The sequence below is a fragment of the Macaca nemestrina genome, chromosome 20, assembly GCF_043159975.1.
Source record: "Macaca nemestrina isolate mMacNem1 chromosome 20, mMacNem.hap1, whole genome shotgun sequence".
Classification (NCBI taxonomy): Eukaryota; Metazoa; Chordata; class Mammalia; order Primates; family Cercopithecidae; genus Macaca; species Macaca nemestrina.
This window is the reverse complement of record NC_092144.1, coordinates 51775748-51795631: the sequence shown is the minus strand read 5'-3', so window position 1 is coordinate 51795631 and position 19884 is coordinate 51775748. Positions and strand designations below refer to the sequence as shown.

Sequence of the window (19884 nt, the reverse complement as noted above, 5' to 3'; positions counted from 1 at the left end):
GTCTGGGACATCTGATTGTGAAAGAGGGAGGACAGTGAACCTGCAGCCACAGAAACTGGGACTCACGTGGCTGGAACGTGATGGAGCTCTGACTTAACATGTGGGTGACCTCGCGTGAAATGTGCAGATCCATGTGGAATAAAACGCGCAGCCTGGCCTGGGACTGCGGCCACCCACACTTCCCTTCCAGTTCACCAGAGGGCGGCAGAGTCCCTCCAGCTTGGAGCCTTCCCAGCGACTGTGGACCTCCCTCAGCAGAACCCACAGCCAAGCAGGGTCCACCTTCACAGGGCACCCCAGCCCACGTCCTCCTTACCCTCCAAGCTCCCCATACAGACTCTGTCAGCTCCTCCCTGCAGCCAGGCAGCCGCCAGCATGAGGCCGCTCCCTCTGCAGGCACCTCCTGCCCCACACACCCACTCCTTCCCTGGGGTCCAGCTAAAAAGCCACTTTGGGAGGCCGAGGCGGGCGGATCACGAGGTCAGGAGATCGAGACCATCCTGGCTAACACGGTGAAACCCCGTCTCTACTAAAAATACAAAAAATTAGCCGGGCATGGTGGCGGGCACCCATAGTCCCAGCTACTAGGGAGGCTGAGGCAGGAGAATGGCGTGAACCCGGGAGGCGGAGCTAAGAGTGAGCCGAGATCGGGCCACTGCACTCCAGCCTGGGCAACAGAGCGAGACTCCGTCTAAAAAAAAAAAAAAAGCGTCTGCCAGGGCAGCGCTGGTGCACGCAACGCCACTCTGGGCGCTTTCACCTCATGATCTCCTTCCATCCTCATCAACTCTTTCTGTGACTGCTCCCTAAATGCCCTCCCCCCGCTCTGTCTGTCCTGTTCTCTAGGGCATGACAGGCTGAGCCCAGCGCTGACACAGAACCACAGCTGCCTGAGGGCCCACAATGCCTCTGGGGAATCAGCCAGGCACCCTGTGACCTTCCCTCTGCACCCCAGGAAGCTCGAAGAATATGTGATGATCACGCCCAGGCACTATCTGGGATGTGACCACCTGCCCCCTGCTGTCCTTCGTGAAGCCAGGAGGGAGGACAGAGCTCTCTCATGTACACAACCTGGGGGCAAGGGATGAGCTCTCTTTGTTCCCAGAACATGGCCCATCCCTGCCTGCCCTCTCAGGTGTGAGCAACGTCCCCCCCCAGACGGACTCTCTGGCCACTGCCCATCCTTCCTCTACACAGAGGGGCCTGACCAGGTCCGAACCCTTAGGACAGACCCCAGAGGATGTCAGCATGGGGAGGGCTGAGCCTATCCTGGCTGCAGAGTAAGTTGGGATGAGTCTCTCCAGCTCTGAGCCCCTGCTGTGTCCCAGGCTCCCTCTCCTGGATCTCAGAGAGCAGTGTCCTGTGGGGCCGTTGGGCAACTCCCCACTTCCTGCTGCACTAGCCATGGGGAAGGTGGGGTGACCACAGGACAGTCAGCTGGGTGAAAACAGAGGACACCCAAGATGGTCAGAGAGAACATGGAAGGCCCAAGCCCCAGCTCAGCTGCCAGAACCCAGAGAGCAAGAAAATGGCTGATACCTGTCCCTGGTGACCACTAGGCCCACAGCCCCCGATTGACCAACCAGAACAGCCCTCTCTCTCGGGAGGTGTAAGAGATTATTTGCTCTGCACACCACCAGTAAGGACAGTTCCCTCTGGGATATCCAGGGCATTGAATGTCCATCCTTGGAAGCTGCAACCAAGCTTGACACAATGAGAGAGAGGGATCCTCCCTCTCACCAGTGAGCACCCACCTCCCCAAAGCTCAGTGGTCGTGTCCCTGTGACAGGGTCCTTGCGGAGCCCCGACCTCCTGATCTGATGGGAAGAGTCAGATGGGGATGGGAGAGGGCAGGGGAAGCGACTGTGCACCCGACCTGGAGACATGGGCTGCAGGACGCTGAGGGTCCACGGCTGTGCTCACCCAACCTACAGGGTGTATGTGTGACTGTGTGTCTGTGTGTGTCTCTTTGTGTGTGTGTGTGTGTCTGTGTGTGTCTGTGTGTGTGTCTCTGTGTGTTTGTCTGTGTGTGTGTGTGTGTCTGGGCATAGTGTGTGTAGAGGTTGGGTGAGAGAATCACTGCTGAAGGAGGCAGAGGCCTCAGCAATTCCCAGGGGCCTGAAACAAAGACAGAAAATAAAGGGAAAGGAGGGACAAGGAGGCAGGACTGAGAGGGGAGGGGACAGAGAGGTGTCCTGGGCACAGACCCCGCCCATGAGCCTGAGAAGTGCTCCTGCCCCGGAAAGAGGCTCAGCACAGGAGGAGGAAGGACAGCACAGCTGACAGCCGTGCTCAGAAAGTTTCTGGATCCCAGGCTTATCTCCATAGAGGAGACCACACAGGCAGCAGAGACCATGGGGCCCATTTCAGCCCCTCCCTGCAGATGGTGCATCCCCTGGCAGGGGCTGCTGCTCACAGGTGAGGAGAGGACTTCCTGGGAGAGGACAGGAGGAGGAAGCACAGTGACTGGCTGGGGTCTCCTGGGGAGGACGGGGCTCTGAGAGGGGACAGAAGGCTTCTGTTGGAGCCTTAACAGAGGAGAGGACACAAGAGAGGGGCAGGGGTCACAACAGGGAAATCACATTGAACTGGAATTGGTGAGAGGCAGGAACATCTCAAGTGTTCCATATTCCTGGTTAATCATCACTGGCTGCTACAATTTGAAAAATGATAATAATAACCATACCAGATGACACTTCAAATAAAAGCATAACCAGGGTATGAAACATTGCCCTTAGCCAACAATGTCAGACATTGGCAAATAAACCCCAGCAAGCAGAGGGCCCTGGGAATGCTCATGAACTCATCCACAGGAGTCTGCAGCCTGTCCCAGGCACTGGGGTGCAGCCAACATCACACAAGTCCCTGCCCTCACAGAGCTCACACTCTCCTGGGGAGGAAGACAGACACACAAAGAGATCTAGAATGTGAGGTCAGGTGCTGACAAGAGCCCTGGAAGGAACACAGCAGGGAAAGGTCAGAAAGGGAAGACCCAGGGTCTCCAGAGGAGGTGTCAGGGAAAGGGTCTCCCAAAACACCTGATGTGAGCAGGACCTGAGGGCAGTGTGGAGGGAGCCGCGAAGAACCCTGAAGAAGAGGATTTCACACAGGGAAATGCTAAGGTCAGAGGTGTTGAAGAAATGGGGGCTGCTGACCTTGACTCAGTAGGGGACACACACACACACACACACACACACACACACACACACACCCACAACCACAAACTCCAAAGCAGAAGTCCCCATTTTTCCACTCCCAATACACAGGTTGTAATATTGATTGATGTTCTCTACCCCATCCTAGCCTCACTTTTCACCTTCTGGAACCCACCCACCACTGCCCAGCTCACTATTGAAGCTGTGCCATCCAATGCTGCAGAGGGGAAAGAAGTTCTTCTACTTGTCCACAATCTGCCCCAGGACCCTCTTGGCTACAACTGGTACAAAGGGGAAACGGTGGACGCCAATCGTCGAATTATAGGATATGTAATAGCAACTCAAGTAAATATCTCAGGGCCTGCAGACAGCGGTCGAGAGACAATATACCCCAATGCAACCCTGCTGATGCAGAACGTCACCAGAAATGACACAGGATCCTACACCCTACAAGTCATAACGCTAAATCTTGTGAATGAAGAAGTAACTGGCCAATTCAGCGTACATCGTGAGTGATTCCCCATGACCTCTGGGTGTTGGGAGGTCAGTTCTACTTCACACACACAGGATTGTTAGGCCTGGGCTGTGCCTGTGTCCCACTCTGCATTACATCCCACTTTAGGGTTTGGACATGTAGTGCAGGACCCACACAGGGAAGATAGACTTCCACAGATCAGAATTCCTTTCCTGCATCCAGACCCTGCAGACACTCGCGACAGAGGAAGGACAGTCTGATGGCGGGGGCTCAGCGGGAGGAGATCAGTCTCAGCCAAGCACCCCGTGCCCTCCCCATGGACCTGACCCTGAGAAAGACTAAAGAACTGGGTCAGGGCCTGACCTGAGGGGCCCCCTGGGATCCTCACAGAGAGGCTCATCCCTGGACGCCCCTGCTCCAGACCCCTGTCCCAGGATCCTGACTCCAGGTGACCCCGGGGAACCTGTGCCAGCACTGGGTTGTGGCCTCCTGGGCAGGGCCAACTAGGAGCAAAGATTTACCAGCCGTCTAAGGGCTGTGGCTTCTGGAGCTGCTCACCAGCCAGGGCTCAGACCCAGAGCCTGGGTAAGGACAGAGTCTTGTCCTTCGCCTGAGACTCAGAGTGGAGAGGACAGATGGGCAAGTTTCTTAGGTCATCAGCCAACTGGCCTGGGAGGCTAAGGAGACTATTATTTATTTTAATAGAAGCTTATTATTGAGAAGAAATGGAGGCACAGGAAGACACAGTCACTGAACCAGGGTCACACAAACACGAGGGACAGATCAGGGTCGCATGAGGTCTCCCTCCAGCCACAGCCCCATCCTCTCTTCCACAAGAAAGCAGGGCTTATTGCGTTCCATGGACCCCATGGTCATCCATTGACTCAAATCCTTTCTTCCTGGGCATCCAAAGCTCAGAGAAGTGAGAGCAAATCAGCACAACTGATTAATTTGTACAGAACTAAATCACCTGCCCCAACTGTCAGAGCCGGTGCGAGTAATGTCCAGCCTCCCTCTAAGATCCTAACCCCACTCACTGAACCTGAAATCCTGTTTCCTGATGTGTTGCTGGCACTCCCATGGAAGGACAAAAGAGAAGACTTTGCTTTCTCTCCCCACTCACACCCTGCACCAGGACAGGCCCCACATATGACACACCCTTGATCGTTCTCTCATGAAGGAGAGAGGGAATGAACAAGAGAATGAATGATTCAAAACCTCTTTAGAGACTAGATCCTGGATGGCCAGGCAGGTGCTGTCTGATGGGTTTACTGCCTGTTCCACACACATCTGTGTCCTCGTGATGGCATCATTGTGATAAATGGGGTCCTTCGGGTGGGGAGACACGTGAGCCACTGGCATTTCACTTAGACTGTAGCCAATTTGCAAAAACCTAATCAAACTCTACTGTGTCTCCTGAGGTCAAGAGAAAATGAAGACAGCATTGCACATGCCTATTTTGGGTTCTTCTCAATCTTGCCTAACTCTGCGTAGGAATTAGGGGCAGGAAACTTTCTAAATTTACTAACATAACACACATCCCTTCTCCTAATTTGGCATTGTTCCTCCCTTTATGGAACTGACACACCTAAGACTTCCTCTCTGACCGGTTGTGTCCTCCTAACAGGACTCACGTGCCTCCCTCTACCTGGGAGCTGCTAATTTCAAGTGTACTTCAGGATCTTCCTTTGAGCATAATGTGATCCTGCTGGAATTCACAGGACGCCTAAACCTTATTTTGTTATCAAGAGAAATACTCCTCCCACCAATTGATTTATATCTGTGGACAATTAAGAACAATTTCTACTTATGGTAAACATTTCATGTTTCCTCCAATTTTGTTTTTGACTGTAGTCAGAACATAATATCTAAACTCCTGACAAATTTTAAAACGCAAGCTACAGTTACACATGGACCATCAAAAATCCAAAATCTGAAATGCTCCAAAATTCCACATTTTTTGGCCACTAATGTGATGCTCAAAAGAAATGCTCACGGGGGCATTTTGGATTTGGGATTTTCAGATTTGAGATACTAAACCGGTATGTATACTGCAAACGTTCAAAATTTTTAAAAAGTTAGAAATTCAAAATACTTTTTGTTCCTAAGCTGTATGTATAAGAAATACTCAATGTGTATGAACTATAGGCATGAAGCTGTACAGCACACCTCTAGAACCTCCTCATCCTGTGTAACTGAAACTGCAGACCCATGAACAACATTCCATTCCACCCACTCCCAGCCCATAGCAACCACCATTCTACTACGTGATTCTGTGAGTGTGACTACCCTAGGAACCTCATGTAAGTAGAATCCTACAGTATCTATCCTGTGAGTGACTTATTTCACTTTGCATAGTGTCCAATGGGAGAAAATATTTGCAAAACTTCTTCCCAAATTTCTCTCATAACTGTCAAACACCCATGGTCCATGAGAGCCAGATTTCCAGCACTTCATGCTCCCCCTTCCCGCCAGTCAGTTTGCATTTGCAAATGTCCACATGTATTTATGGGAGGATCCGCAGCTCCTCACCTGCCCTCTGCAGGGAAAGAAGGGACATTAAAAACCAAGGAAAGGAAACATGGTTCTGCTCCAAAGCCACCTGCTCTTGCCTGTCCCCTTCACTCCTTCTAGATCATTCCTTGGACTCTGCTCTATCTTTAGAGGTCACTGGCCCAAGTAAGTCACGATGAAACACCTGGGAAACACTGCCCTATCTTGTGGCTCCACTGCCTGATGACGGAACCGACCTCCAGGCTTGCCCCTGGGCTCCCCAGTGTTATTTCTGTTGAAATACCCAGTCCCAGGTCAGGCTGCCCAGTATCCTCAGGAATTAAGGACAATGGCAAGTCCCATCGTCTCCCATCTCTAGAATGTTCTTGGAAACAGAACTCTCAAAAACACACCTCAAGGGGCAAAGTAGGACTGTGAAGCTGGAAGGGACCCAGCACCTATGTTCCAGGTGAGGACCTCAAGGTGGGCTAGGCAGGCAGCCGGTCAGGGAGGGATGAGAAGAGACACCAGGATCTGTAACTCCCCATCCTGGGTGTGTCCACAACCCAGCACTGCTGCTCAATTCACACTTCAGAAAGTCTGTGCTTCTCCCACACAGAGAAGGCGGCCTCATGGTCTCTGAGCCCTGATCATCGTGCGTCTGTCTTGTGACAAACACACCTGCCATGGGCTTTTAAGGACTCGAGTAGGCTGAGAGGTGGGAGATGCCAACTCTGATTGAAAGATGCCTGTGGAGGAATCAAAGGTGCCACACAGGACAATCTTCTCTCTGTTCTCTGCACAGCGGAGACTCCCAAGCCCTCCATCTCCAGCAACAACTCCAATCCCGTGGAAGACAGGGATGCTGTGGCCTTAACCTGTGAACCTGAGACTCAGAACACAACCTACCTGTGGTGGGTAAATGGTCAGAGCCTCCCGGTCAGTCCCAGGCTGCAGCTCTCCGATGGCAACAGGACCCTCACTCTACTCAATGTCACAAGGAATGACACAGGACCCTATGAGTGTGAAATACAGAACCCAGTGAGTGTGAACTTCAGTGATCCAGTCACCCTGAATGTCCTCTGTGAGTATCTTCTGTTCCTCTGTGGCCCAGGCCGCGAGCCCAAATCCACATAGCCAGAGGCCGGGCCTCTCAGTCCCTCTCAGCTCCAAAGATGCAGATCCCCACCCCTAGACACCCAGCTGGTCATGACTTTCTACCCCAGGCAAACATGGGTAGGCCCAGCCTCGACCAAGAATAAGAGGGGAGGGGGTGTCCCTGTCATGGGAGACTTGGGGTCCACATCTTCTGATGGGAGAAACGGGTAAATGTCTTGGACTCTGTCTCAGTAGACACAGAAGGGGTTTGGTTGGGAGTTTAGAGTTGTGGCTTGGCTCAGAGGGACACTGTGGCCTTTCTACAGACCAGGAGCTTCCCCTTCCCTCTGATGACATCACCTGTGGCTTTATTCTCTTTGCTCCAGATGGCCCAGATGCCCCCAACATTTCCCCTTCAGACACCTATTACCTTCCAGGGGTAAATCTCAACCTCTCCTGCCATGCAGCCTCTAATCCACTGGCACAGTATTCTTGGTCTGTCAATGGCACATTCCAGCAACACACACAAAAGCTCTTTATCCCCAACATCACTGCAAAGAACAGTGGATCCTATGCCTGCCACGCCACTAACTCAGCCACTGGCCACAACGGGACCACAGTCAGGATGATCACAGTCTCTGGTAAGTGGATCCCTGGAGCACTGGCAGTATGTTTTCTGGTAGAGTCTATCTGGCTTTCAGAGATGAGCCAGAAAAAAAGTTTTATTCCCAGCCTGTGTCCAATGGCACAAGCAAATCGCCAATTTTTCTCCTAAACCCTCCCAATTCATCTCTACAGACTCTCTTCTGCCTGTTTTTCTGATTTCTCTTGGCTGACCTTGGGGCTGACCTGAGAAATGTGGAAAGGGGCCTTCGTCAGCCCCAGAGCCCTATGTCATGGAAAGGGCTTCACAGAGTGGGAAGAAGGAGGGTCCTCAAGGTCAAGTTGCTTTTCTTTGTCACCAACACATGGCACCCCCTATGTTTCTGTTACCCCTTTGTTTTCTTTTACCTATGCCATTAGCTGAAAGAAACATCCAAGGCTTTGAAACAAGCCACAACGTTCTCCAAATGAGAGGAGGAAGCCCCTTGGATGAGGGAGGAGCAGCTCAGACTCTGCTCCCATCTCTGCTCCCAGCTCCCATGGTGACACCTGGGGAGTGGCCAGGGTGTATGGAGAAGGTGCCCAGGTGGCCTGTCCCAAATCTGGCTAAATTAAGTTGCCTGTTGAAGCCAAACCTCCCCCAAGTCAGGCTGCAGAAAAATGGGAAGACAAGGAGCCTCCAGAAAGACTCCTCAGCTGTGTCCTGGCTCTGAAGTCACAGGCTGCATGAGGCTGTGGGCACAGCACGGAGGACAGTGAGTGATGCACACTTGGAGACATAGGGAGATTCAGCCACAGGGGTTCTGCATGGGAGGGAAGGGGCAGTGCCAGTGTGTATTTATAGAGGTAAGACTACCAGCCACTATATATATATTTTACATGAGACCATTAACTATGTCTTTTCTTTTCTTTTTTTGTTTTTTTTTTGAGATGGAGTTTCACTCTTGTTGCCCAGGTTGGAGTGCAACGGTGCAATCTCGGCTCATCACAACCTCTGCCTCCTGGGTTCAAGCAATTCTCCTGCCTCAGCCTCCCAAGTAGCTGGGATTACAGGCATGTGCCAACACACCCAGCTAATTTTGTATTTTTAGTAGAGACGGGGTTTCTCCATGTTGGTCAGGCTGGTCTTGAACACCTGACCTCAGGTGATCCGCCTGCCTCGGCCTCCCAAAGTGCTGGGATTACAGGCGTGAGCCACCATGCCCAGCCACCATTAACTATTACGATGCGTGCAATTTAGTGTTGTGTAACCATCACCACCATCCATTTCCAGAACTTTTTCATCTTACCATATTAAATAAATTTCTCAACCCAATAAACAGTAACTCTTACTCCTCCTCCCCCAACCCCTGGTAACCTCCATTCTACTTTCTGTCTCTATGTAATTGACTATTCTAACAACCTTATATAAATGGAATTGTATAACAGTTCGCCTTTTGTGTCTGGCTTGTTCCACTTAACATAATGTTTTTAAGGTTCATCCATTTTGCACCATGTATCAGAATTTTCTTCCTTGTTAAGATTGAAGAACATTCCATTGTATGGATACACCTCATTTTTCTATCCACTTATCTTTCAATGGACTTTTCAGTTGTTTTCACCTTTTGGTTATTGTGTGACTAATGCTGCTGTGAACATTAGTGTACAAATATCTGTTCAAATTCCTTCCAGTTCTCTTGCACATATGTCCAGAAGTGAAACTGTTGGATCAAATGGTAATTCTTTGCTTAATTGTTTGAGAAACAGCCATACCATTTTCCACAGAGGCTATAACATTTCACACTTCCATCAGCAGTGCACTAGAGCTCCAATTTCTCCACCTCCTTAAAAACACTTGTTTGTGTGTGTGTGGTTTTTTCTAATCAAAGCCATCCTAATGTGTTTGAGGTATTCCATCATTGCGGTTTTGTTTTGCGTATCTCTAAGTATTAGTGATGTTGAGCATCTTTGCATGTGCTAATTGGCCATTTGTATGTCGCCCAGGCTGGAGTGCAGTGGCGCGATCTTGGCTCACTGCAAGCTTCGCCTCCCGGGTTCATGCCATTCTCCTGCCTCAGCCTCCCAAGTAGCTGGGACTACAGGCGCCCGCCACCACGCCTGGCTAATTTTTTGTATTTTCAGTAGAGATGGGGTTTCACCATGTTAGCCAGGATTGTCTCGATCTCCTGACCTCGAGATCCACCCGCCTCGGCCTCCCAAAGTGCTGGCATTACAGGCGTGAGCGACTGCCACCGCGCCCAGGCAGTCTTTTGTCCTTTTTTAATTGGGTTGTTAGATTTTTGCTGTTGTGAATTTGTAGTAGTTCTTCATATATTCTGAAAATTAATCCCTTATCAGACATGATTTGCAAATATTTTTCCCACTTCAAGCGTTGCGTTTTCACTTCCTCGACAATGTTCTTTGATGTATAAAAGTTACTGATTTTCATGAAGTTCAACTTATCCATTTTTTCTTTTGTTGCCTATGCTTTTGAATAAACCAAGAAACCACTGTGAAATCCAATGTCGTGGAGTTTTTTTCCCTGAGTTTCCTTCTGAGAGTTTTATAGTTTTTACTCTTACATTTGGTCTTTGACCTACTGTGGGTTAGTTTTTTGTATATGGTGTCAGGTAAAGGTTCAGCTCATCCTTCTGCATGGATTTCCAGCTTTCCCAAAATCATTTGTTGAAAAGACTACACTTTCTTCATTGAGTGGTATTGGCACCCTTATCAAAAATCATTTGGCCATATATGCAAGCATTCCTTTCTGGGCTTCCTATTCCATTCCACTGGTTTCTATGTCTTCCTTTATGCAAGTACCACATTGTATTGATTACTGTGGCTTTGTAGTAAATGCTGAAATCAGGATTCAGCATTTTTTCTCAAGGTTCTTTTTTTCACGATTGTTTTGCTATTTTGAGTCCTGAAATTCCATATGAACTTCAGGATAGATTTTTCTCTTTCTGCAAAAAGAAAAGTCATTGGAATTCTGAAAGAAATTGTGTTGAATCCATAGCTCCCTTTGCGTAGTATTGTCCTCCTAACAATACTGAGTCTTCCAATCCATAAAAACAAAATGTCTTCACATTTATTGAGGTTGTCTTTAATTTCCTTCAGCAGTGTTTTCTAGTTTTCTGAATACAATCCTTTCACCTCCTTGGTTAAACTTATCCCTAAGTATTTTATTCTTTTTGATGTTAATGTGAATTAAATTTTTTTCTTAATTTCCTTTTTAGATTGTTCATTGTTAGTATACAGAAATGCAACTGATGTTTGCACGTTGATTTTGTATCCTGCAACATTACTGAATTTATTCATAAATTCTAACAGGTTTTTTTCATCTTTAGAGTTTTCTACATAGAAGTTCAAGTTAGCTGTGAACAGACAGATAATTTTACTTCTTCTTTCCAATCTGAAAGTCTTTTTTTTTTTTTTTTCTTGCCTAATTTCTCTGGCTAGGACTTGTAATACTATGTTAAACAGACGTGGCAAAAGCAGGCATTCTTGTCTTGTTCCTGATCATAGGGAGAACGCTTTCAGTCTTTCTCTATTGAGTATGATGTTAGCCTTGGGCTTTTCATATACTGCCTTTATTATACTGAGATGGTTTCCTTCCATTCATACTCAGTATGTTTTTATTAAGAAAGAATATTGAATTTTGTCAAATGAAATTTTTATTCAAACTTCCTACTAATTATAGGTCTATTTAGACTTTTTGTGTGTGTTTCTAGGAATTTGTCCATTTCACCTAGGTTATCCACTCTATTGGCATGCAGTTATTCATAGTATTTTTGTAAACAATATTTCTCTAGAACTGATATATAATATCTCCATTTTCTTTTCTTCTTTCTTTTTCTCTTTTTTTTTTTCTTTTTTTTTTTTCTTTTTTTTTGAGAGCAAGAGAGAGAGAAAGACAGAGTCTCACTCTTTAGGCTAGCCTGGGCTGGAGTGCAGAGGTGTGATCACAGCTCACTATAGTCTCAACCTCCTGAGCTCAAGTGATCCTCCCAACTCAGCTTCCCAGGTAGCTGAAACTACAGGCACATGCCACCATGCCTGGCTGATTTTTTTTTTTTTTTTTTTTTTTTAATTTTGTAGAGACAAGATCTCCCTATGTTGCCCTGGCTGGTTTCAAACTCCAGGCCTCAAGCAATCCTTCCGATTTGGCTTCCCAAAGTGCTGGGATTGAAGGTGTAAGCCACCATGCTGGGAGTCCATTTTCATTTCTGAGTATAGCAATTTCAATCTTCTCTCTTTTTTTTCTTAGTCAATCTAGTTAATGGTTACCAGTTTTGTTGATCTTATTTTGAAGAACCAACTGTTGGTTTCATTGATTTCCTCTACTGTTTTTCCATTCTCCATTTCATTTATATCAACTCTAATCCTTATTACTTCCTTCATTCACTGTGTTTGGGTTTAGTTTGTTTTTCTCCTATATCATAAAGTTGTAAATTAGGTTGTTGATTTATTTCCTCCTTTGTAAGTGTTTACAGTTACAAATTTCTTGCACAAGATTCTTAACTACTCTGAGCCTCTGATTTCTCAACTGAAAACTGCAGTAACAGTGTTTGCTTCATAGCATTGTTTTAAGGGTTTAATGTAATCATCAATGAAACCTTCAGCAAAATGCCTCACACAGAGAAAATGTTTCATAAATTTTAGCTGGTATATTACTACTATAATCATTAGCTTCAAGTTGGGTAGTCCTAGAATCAAATCTCAAGTCTACTCTTCACCAGTCATATGACATCAGGAAAGTTTTTTCGCCACTCTAAGCCTTTGTCATCTCATCTGTAAAATGGAAATAATGTCTACCTGACAGGATTATTGTATAAAACAAATGAGATACAGGTAAAGTATTTAGCACAGGGCCTGGCCCATAGGAGGCGCCCCCAACAGTAGCTAACATAGCATTAATAATCAACCTGAGTTGACTGGTGAGGGCCAAAAGTAAACGGTTCCAATAGAAATAAAGAAACAGATGCAAAAGGTTGTGTGTGTGTGTGTGTGTGTGTGTGTGTGTGTGTGTAAGAGGTATCTTATGTAAACACACACACATATTTAAAAAAGAGGCAACACAAAAAACACGAGGACATGGTTACTGGCTACATGTGAAAGAGATAGAAAAAAAACTAAGTGCAAAGAATCAAACCAAGTATGTTAGTTTTTACCCAATGAGATGCAACCAAGATGAGATTAGACATGCAAGATAATTTATTAGGAAAAACACCTGTGAGGGAAAGTGGGGCAGGTGTGAGAGGAGCCCAGGAGAGCCCTCAGACCACGATGCAGATTTGATTCCTGTGAAGGAGAAAGAAAAGGAAGTTTTAGATAGCAATGCAGTTCTAAGTGAGTTTAGGCAAGGCTGATGGGGCGTCCTCCAACTAGTCACCCGTCAGTGTTAAACAGAGTCTCACAATACTGGGCTTGCTTCCATACCCCTTCCGGGAGCCCCTGGAAAGAGAGGTCTCTGTGCAAAGGAGGTGGTCAATTTGGAATGCCCTGACCTGGGCCTTCTGTCAATCAACTCCCTGCCATAGAGACCTGCCAAAACTAAGACACTCAGAAAAAGATGCAACCGTGAAAAGGTGGAAAGTTCTAATGACACATAAAATAGCAATCAGCTTTTTCACATCACAAAGCCTTCAAAAATATCTAAGTAAAGAAAGGCCAGGATGAAATTGACAGAGGCCTGATCACCAGCCTAGAAACATGGTGAGAGGGAAAAAACCCTGCAAGAATACAGATGGCTAATCACCTCCCAGCAAGCTTCCCACAAAAAATAATGTATTCCTTGAAAAAACAAGTAGAGACTACTTCATGCTAGGAACTGGTTCCTGGGGTACCCCACTGTAAAATGGCATCACCTTCATTCCTTCTTTTCTTTTCTTTCCATGACAGATGCTTCAGTACAAGGAAGTTCTCCTGGCCTCTCAGCTAGGGCCACTGTCAGCATCATGATTGGAATACTTGCCAGGGTGGCTCTGACATAGTAGCCCTGGTGTAGTTTCTGCATTTCAGGAAGACTGGCAGGTATGATGGCCTTTCCTCTTGTCCTGTTTCCTGCAGCATTGACTGCCATGTTTGGGAGAGAGACCTGTATCCTGGGACTGGATCTCCTCCTCCTCCCAATAAACTCCTGCTTCTCAGCACTAATTCCTGCAGGTCTCTTCTTCCCTGGTCTGCATGCTTCCTGTACCCCACTGTCTCTTAGACATAATTATCCCCAACCTCTGCTCATTTGTTTCCCAGATTCAATACACTATGAAAGTCTTCTGATCCTTTCTTAACATCTCTCACTTGCGTCATTCTCTCCATTCCCACAGACCACAACGAACTGTTCAAAGTCCTGCTTGACTCCTTGTCTCCAGTCTTCAAAATCTTCCTTGCATATGACTGCCTCATTACCTTCCTAAAATCTAGTTCACTCACCTACTGAAGAATCTAAAGGGTCCTATTCTCGCCTATTTTATAAGTTCACATTTCTTCTCTTTACTAATCCTTCTCACTTCCTTTATCTCTACTTCCTAGTATAATTCCTCCATCCTAATTAGAACTGTCTTCCTACACATCCCTGCCCCTCTACCCCAAGTACACATAGAACTCTTAGTTCCAATGCTATGCTTAGAAACAGGGTAATTTCCCATCCACTATCTGAACTGTGGAATTACCCACATACCCTTCAAAACAAGTAACCTCTGACCTCATGGAGAACAATGACTCTCGCATTAATGTGTGAACCTGAGATTCAGGACACAACCTATGTGTGGTTGAGAACCTTTTCCTGATGACCAATTCGTGTGTTCATGAAAGATACAGAAATGAAGAAGGCAGGGTCCCTACCCCAGAGAACATACAGCCTAAGACAGGAGATAAGATATGAAAAATAATCGTGATACCAAAATAGAAAAAAGTAAATGCCACAAGAAATCAGAGAAATCTGATGGGAAATATAGCCACACAATGGAATCACTGAGAAACATTTTTTTAAAATGATGCTCAAGCCCCACCCATAAATTCTGACCTACTATCTGGAGTGGGACCCAGGCATTGGTAATTTTTAAGCCTTCCCAGATGCTACTAACACATAACCAGGATGGAGAACTCCTGTTCTAATAGGTAGAACATGAGGCTAAAACAATGGTTCTTTAGCTGAGAGCATTAGAATTTCCTAGAAAACTTTTTCAACATATACAAGCCTATACTTTGCTGGCCCTATTCATTAATGGGCTCCACCAAAAACTCAGTAATCCAGTTGAAAAACAGAAGCTAAGTGGAAAAGCTGCCTTATTTGATATGTTAAATTACATGGAAAGCATTGTCAACTGATAAGTGCTGCTAAACCTTCTCTAAGTTATATTTACAGGTATGTTACTGATATGAGTGTTCCAAAAATTACATGAGATTCCTAGAAATCGAATATGTTATCATTCATAATGTCATATGCCACAGAAGTAACTAAATTTCTATGTGAGCCATGTCTTTATCATAATGAACTCCCCTCAGAGTTTTAACCATAGTCGTTTTCAATCTTTGTCATTCACAGACAGTTGTTTTTATTCTTCCTCAAAGCATTTGCAATAAGCTACCATTCAAAATTGCTTCTTTTTCAAGATTTATGGAAAAGACTCTGACAAGCACTCTCAAACACAAGTTTCTGACAACTTTAAGATCATACCACTGAACTGTCTAAGAACTTGCAAACAGGCTGATACCGTCATGAAATTGCCGACCAAAACACAGAAGGAAAAAAACATCAATTTCATTGAACTAAATAATAATGAGGATAATATTTTTAAGTTTTTGTTTGTTTGTTTGTTTGTTTGTTTGTTTGTTTTTTGAGATGGAGTCTGGCTCTGTCGCCCAGGCTGGAGTGCAGTGGCGCGATCTTGGCTCACTGCAAGCTCCGCCTCCCGGGTTCACACCATTCTCCTGCTTCGGTCTCCCGAGTAGCTGGGACTACAGGCGCCCACCACCGCGCCCGGCTAGTTTTTTGTATTTTTGGTAAAGACAGGGTTTCACCATGGTCTCGATCTCCTGACCTCGTGGTCCGACTGCCTCAGCCTCCCAAAGTGCTGGGATGCTGCGTCCGGCCCATTTTTAAGATTTTTTATTTGAAAATTTGCCAATTCTTTAAGTGTTTTCTTTTTCAGATTTATGAATTTCTTCATCTTTTAAGCTATCTATAACTTACTGCCATTTGGTAAAGTAGACTTTTGTGAACAAAAATTATAACATTTACTTTTGCTCCCTACCTGACTGCCACAGAACTAGGCAACTATTCCTGAGTATTCATATGTTTATTGTAATTCAGTTATTTGTACAAGTTCAGTGAGAATCTGCTATCTTTATAATGGGACATATTTTAAAACATCCGTTATATTACCAAGGCTTTGATTGGGATGTTATATTTGAGAATATACATAGAATGATAGATTAACTGTCTAATCTATCGTGTCAACCCCAAATTTTTAAGTATGAGATCCTTTAGTCCACCCAATGGCTGACGTTAGCAGCATCTTTAACACAACTGTTTGTTCAAATGTACTATGGTCCCTTTTAGAGTCAGACTCCTAGACTTACTTGTTCTCACTGCCTGTTTTAATTTAACCCAGGCATGCAATGCTAGATAATAAAATTGCTCCCTATTGGCTGATCAGAAAGGAGTCTCTATAGTTTATGACGCTTCTTGTTGCACATGGACAAATATATCAGGTGTTACAGAGTCTCAGTTACAAAAACTAACAAACATGCTACTTGGTTAAAATGGCTACACTCATCTGGTTCATTCTTTGATCTATTCTATTTTAGTTGGTTTGCATCTTGCCAAAGGTGCATACTCCAAACTCTTAACATTATCTTCCTCATCGTCATACTAGCGGTCTCCCTGGTGTGCTGTAATCTCTAAAAGTTTTAAATGTTTGCGTGCTGCCATCCATCAAATATCAAATGGTCTCTATTTGGCTGGAATTACATAAACTCAAAGAAATGTGTGATCAGGAAGATATCATAACCTATAAATGATGGAAGCCAAAAATGATGATAACTGAAGGTAATGCTAATTCTTTAAGTTTTGGTCACACTCTCACTAAAGTGAGAGTCTAAAGACTCCAAATTAGAGCCACTCATGCTACATGCTACATACTCCAACTGGAATTTTAAGGAAGCAGATCTCAAAACAGACTAGTGTTTTCTGAAAACAGAAGATTCCAGTCTCCCTGAGTCAACATCGTAAGGAAGTCCCCTCTGCTTTAACATTTACCCCAAAAAAAAGTAACCTGAAGTACCCTGATGTTAACTGATCCATTTATTTCTATGGCTCTGTTTACTGGTTCCAATTTGACAAAACCCATTGTTCTGTTATTGTATTGCCCAGGGGGAGCTATCATTGTGTTCGTAGAGTGGGAGCTGCCCCAAATCTTGAATCACAAATAAAAGCCTATTAGATCTGTAACTACATTAGTTGAAATGTTATCTTTTGATGCATGTTCACAGCCAGCAATGGTTAGTGGAGTCTCTCCGGCTGCTGCATTTTCACCCTGACCCTCCCGCCTCCCTCTTTCACTTACAAGGATGCTTCTGATTACACTGAGCCTCCCCAGATAATCCAGAATAACCTCCCATCTCAACAGTGAAGTCTTTTTGCCAAATAAAGTAACATGCACAGGTTCCTGGCTGGATGATCCTGGACCACTCACTTCACCTCCCACAGCCTTTTCTCATCGGCAGCACAAAGATGACTCTTACTGTATCAGAAGATGACAGTCCAAGAGTAAATTAAGATGTGTAAGGTATTAGTCACAGAGCCTGTACCCAATGAGCACTCGGTAAACATTCCTTTCAATCTGTTCTTTTCACCATCTCATTTCTCTGATCCTCACCCATCTTCTTCTTCATCTCCTCTCTCTTCATCGACTTACACACTCTTAACTTGCCATTGAGAAAGAAGTCATGCTCCCCATTCTCTTGGGACTCTGCTGGGCTGTTCTCGTGATAGAGTCTGCCATCCACTCAAGACAGCCCACATTATTTATACAAAGAGGTCTGTTTAAAACAAGAAGTACTCTTTATGTTCACATAAATTGATACACACTTTCTCAGTCCCAATTCTGCCCTGTTAATTCATACATGCGCTTCCGTATTTCACACTTCTTCAGTCTTTCTCTTCACAACCTATAAACAAGAGTAGTACTGAGACAAAAATAATAACCAGGGCTACAAGAGGGGATTCCTTTAGCAAAATGAATATTTTCCTTTAACAAGACGAATGCTTTCCTTTGACGAGATGAATGCTATGTGCAAGGTAGCCCTGAAGCCCGTTTCTGTACTTGGCTTACACCAAAGCCATTTGAGTCTAGGACACACTCTCAGGCAACAATTGTGACAGAAGCCACACCCATTCTGGGTATCCCTGCTGTTGGGTAAAGGCATTTTCACAGAATCTTGTGCATGAGTTACTGCTCCCCAATCCTTCCACTCCTGGAAGTTAAGCTGCTTCTGCTTAACCATCTTCATCTCCAGTTGGCCTGCTAGGACCCTGGCTGGAAAATACCTCCTCACCCTACACATCCAGGATGGCACCTTTTCCTATTCCCATAATCATAATAGTTTGCACTGACTTGGCACTCACTATGTGCCAGGCACTATTCTAAGATCTTTCCATGTAGCTAACATCTTCACAAAAATTCCTGCATGTTATCCCCATTTTTACAGATTAAAAAAATGAAGCAGGCCAGGTGCAGTGGCTCACACCTATAATCCCAGCACTTTGGGAGGCTGAGGCAGGCGTATCACAAGGTCAGGAGTTTGAGACCATCCTGGCCAACATGGTGAAACCCCATCTCTACTAAAAGTACAAAAAAATTAGTCAGGCCTGGTGGCAGGCGCCTGTAGTCCCAGCCACTCGGGAGGCTGAGGCAGGAGACTGGCGTGAACCCAGGAGGCAGAGCTTGCAGTGAGGTGAGATCGCGCCAGTGCACTCTCGCCTGGGTGACAGATTGAGACTCCGTCAAAAAAAAACGAGGCAGAGAAGTAATGTACCCACTATCACCCAACTCCATAATTTAACCTCATCCTCCACTTCATCTGGGAAGAGGATACCCTGAGATTTCCAAGGTCTCCTGAATGACATCCACCTTCCAGAATGATTTTTGCCGCCTCTACTTTCAGGATTTGACAAAGAGCCAGGATTTTGTTTTCTGTCTCACCCTTCACTTATGCACCTGTTCCCTAACGCCACACTCACAATGGCACAGCCCTGCATAAAAGCTGGCTTTGAGGAATCTCAGTCTCTTTTGGAAAAAAACAGAGCCAGGTTCCCAGTCATTATAAAGTCAGTTTTACTCAACTGTCAACCATTTTTACAGCCATTCTCTGGTCACAAATGGAGTTCCCTATGAATAGAAAGTATAACAGGAAGGAAGTAGGAGAAGGGTGAATTCCTATTATGGCCACAAAGAGGAAAAGATTCCAAATCCGGTAGCAGTCATAAAACACACCCAGAGTGGGTGGCTCTGAGAAATGACAGTCTCATCTGCCTCTTTTCATGCCTGTTGGCCTCTGACTTCCTTCTCAGCCTGTTCTTCCTGGTCTTGCTTTCTTAGGTTAATACTAATGGCCTGGGAGCTGGGGCCAGACCTGGGCACACAGCACTGAATGAGGAGGGGGAGGTAGAGGAAGCAGAAAGGGAGAAGAGTGTTTGACTCGTGGGAACCTAACTCACCTAGGTACACATCACCTGGGTAGCAAAGGGATCAGTGAAGGCCTGTGCAAGACTCATGGTCGTCATCCAGAATGAGTGACTGAGGCAAGGGTCTTAACCAGTTAAGGTTTATGGAGCCAGAGCTTGAGAGTGCACCCTGGAAAAATACGAATCACAGAAAACTTCTGTGGGTGTGGTGTTTTCTCTGAAGAGGCTGCAGAAGGCTTAGTATTTATATATTTCCTTACGGGGGGGAAGGCAGGTGAAAGAGATGGGATAGGTGGAAGAATAATTGATCTCATCTTGCCTTTGTTCTGTGCCTGGGACGATAAATATTAGAATAAAACTTAACAGGCTTTAGTTTTAGGAGCTAGATTTTG

The 19884-nt window shown here is 45.7% G+C and overlaps 1 protein-coding gene and 1 long non-coding RNA gene across 4 annotated transcripts in view; one reads left to right on the top strand and one right to left on the bottom strand.

Annotated features, from left to right (window-relative positions):
- LOC105495256 (uncharacterized) overlaps positions 1-19884 on the bottom strand; it is a 231937-nt gene that overhangs the window by 60034 nt on the left and 152019 nt on the right. The gene's annotated exons all lie outside the window — the stretch shown is intronic.
- On the top strand, positions 2335-17250 carry LOC105495254 (CEA cell adhesion molecule 8). Of its 3 annotated transcripts, XM_011764534.3 has the most exons (6): positions 2335-2418; positions 3304-3663; positions 6929-7207; positions 7608-7862; positions 13705-13836; positions 15350-17250. In XM_011764534.3, exons 1-5 carry the CDS (start codon positions 2355-2357, stop codon positions 13794-13796), a joined length of 1050 nt encoding a protein of 349 aa, XP_011762836.1. In that variant the 5' UTR covers positions 2335-2354; the 3' UTR covers positions 13797-13836; positions 15350-17250. The 3 variants fall into 3 exon arrangements, with proteins under 3 accessions (XP_011762836.1, XP_011762838.1, XP_011762835.1); XM_011764536.3 differs by lacking the exon at positions 7608-7862 and having other exon boundaries at positions 15350-15654; XM_011764533.3 differs by lacking the exons at positions 13705-13836; positions 15350-17250 and having other exon boundaries at positions 7608-8755.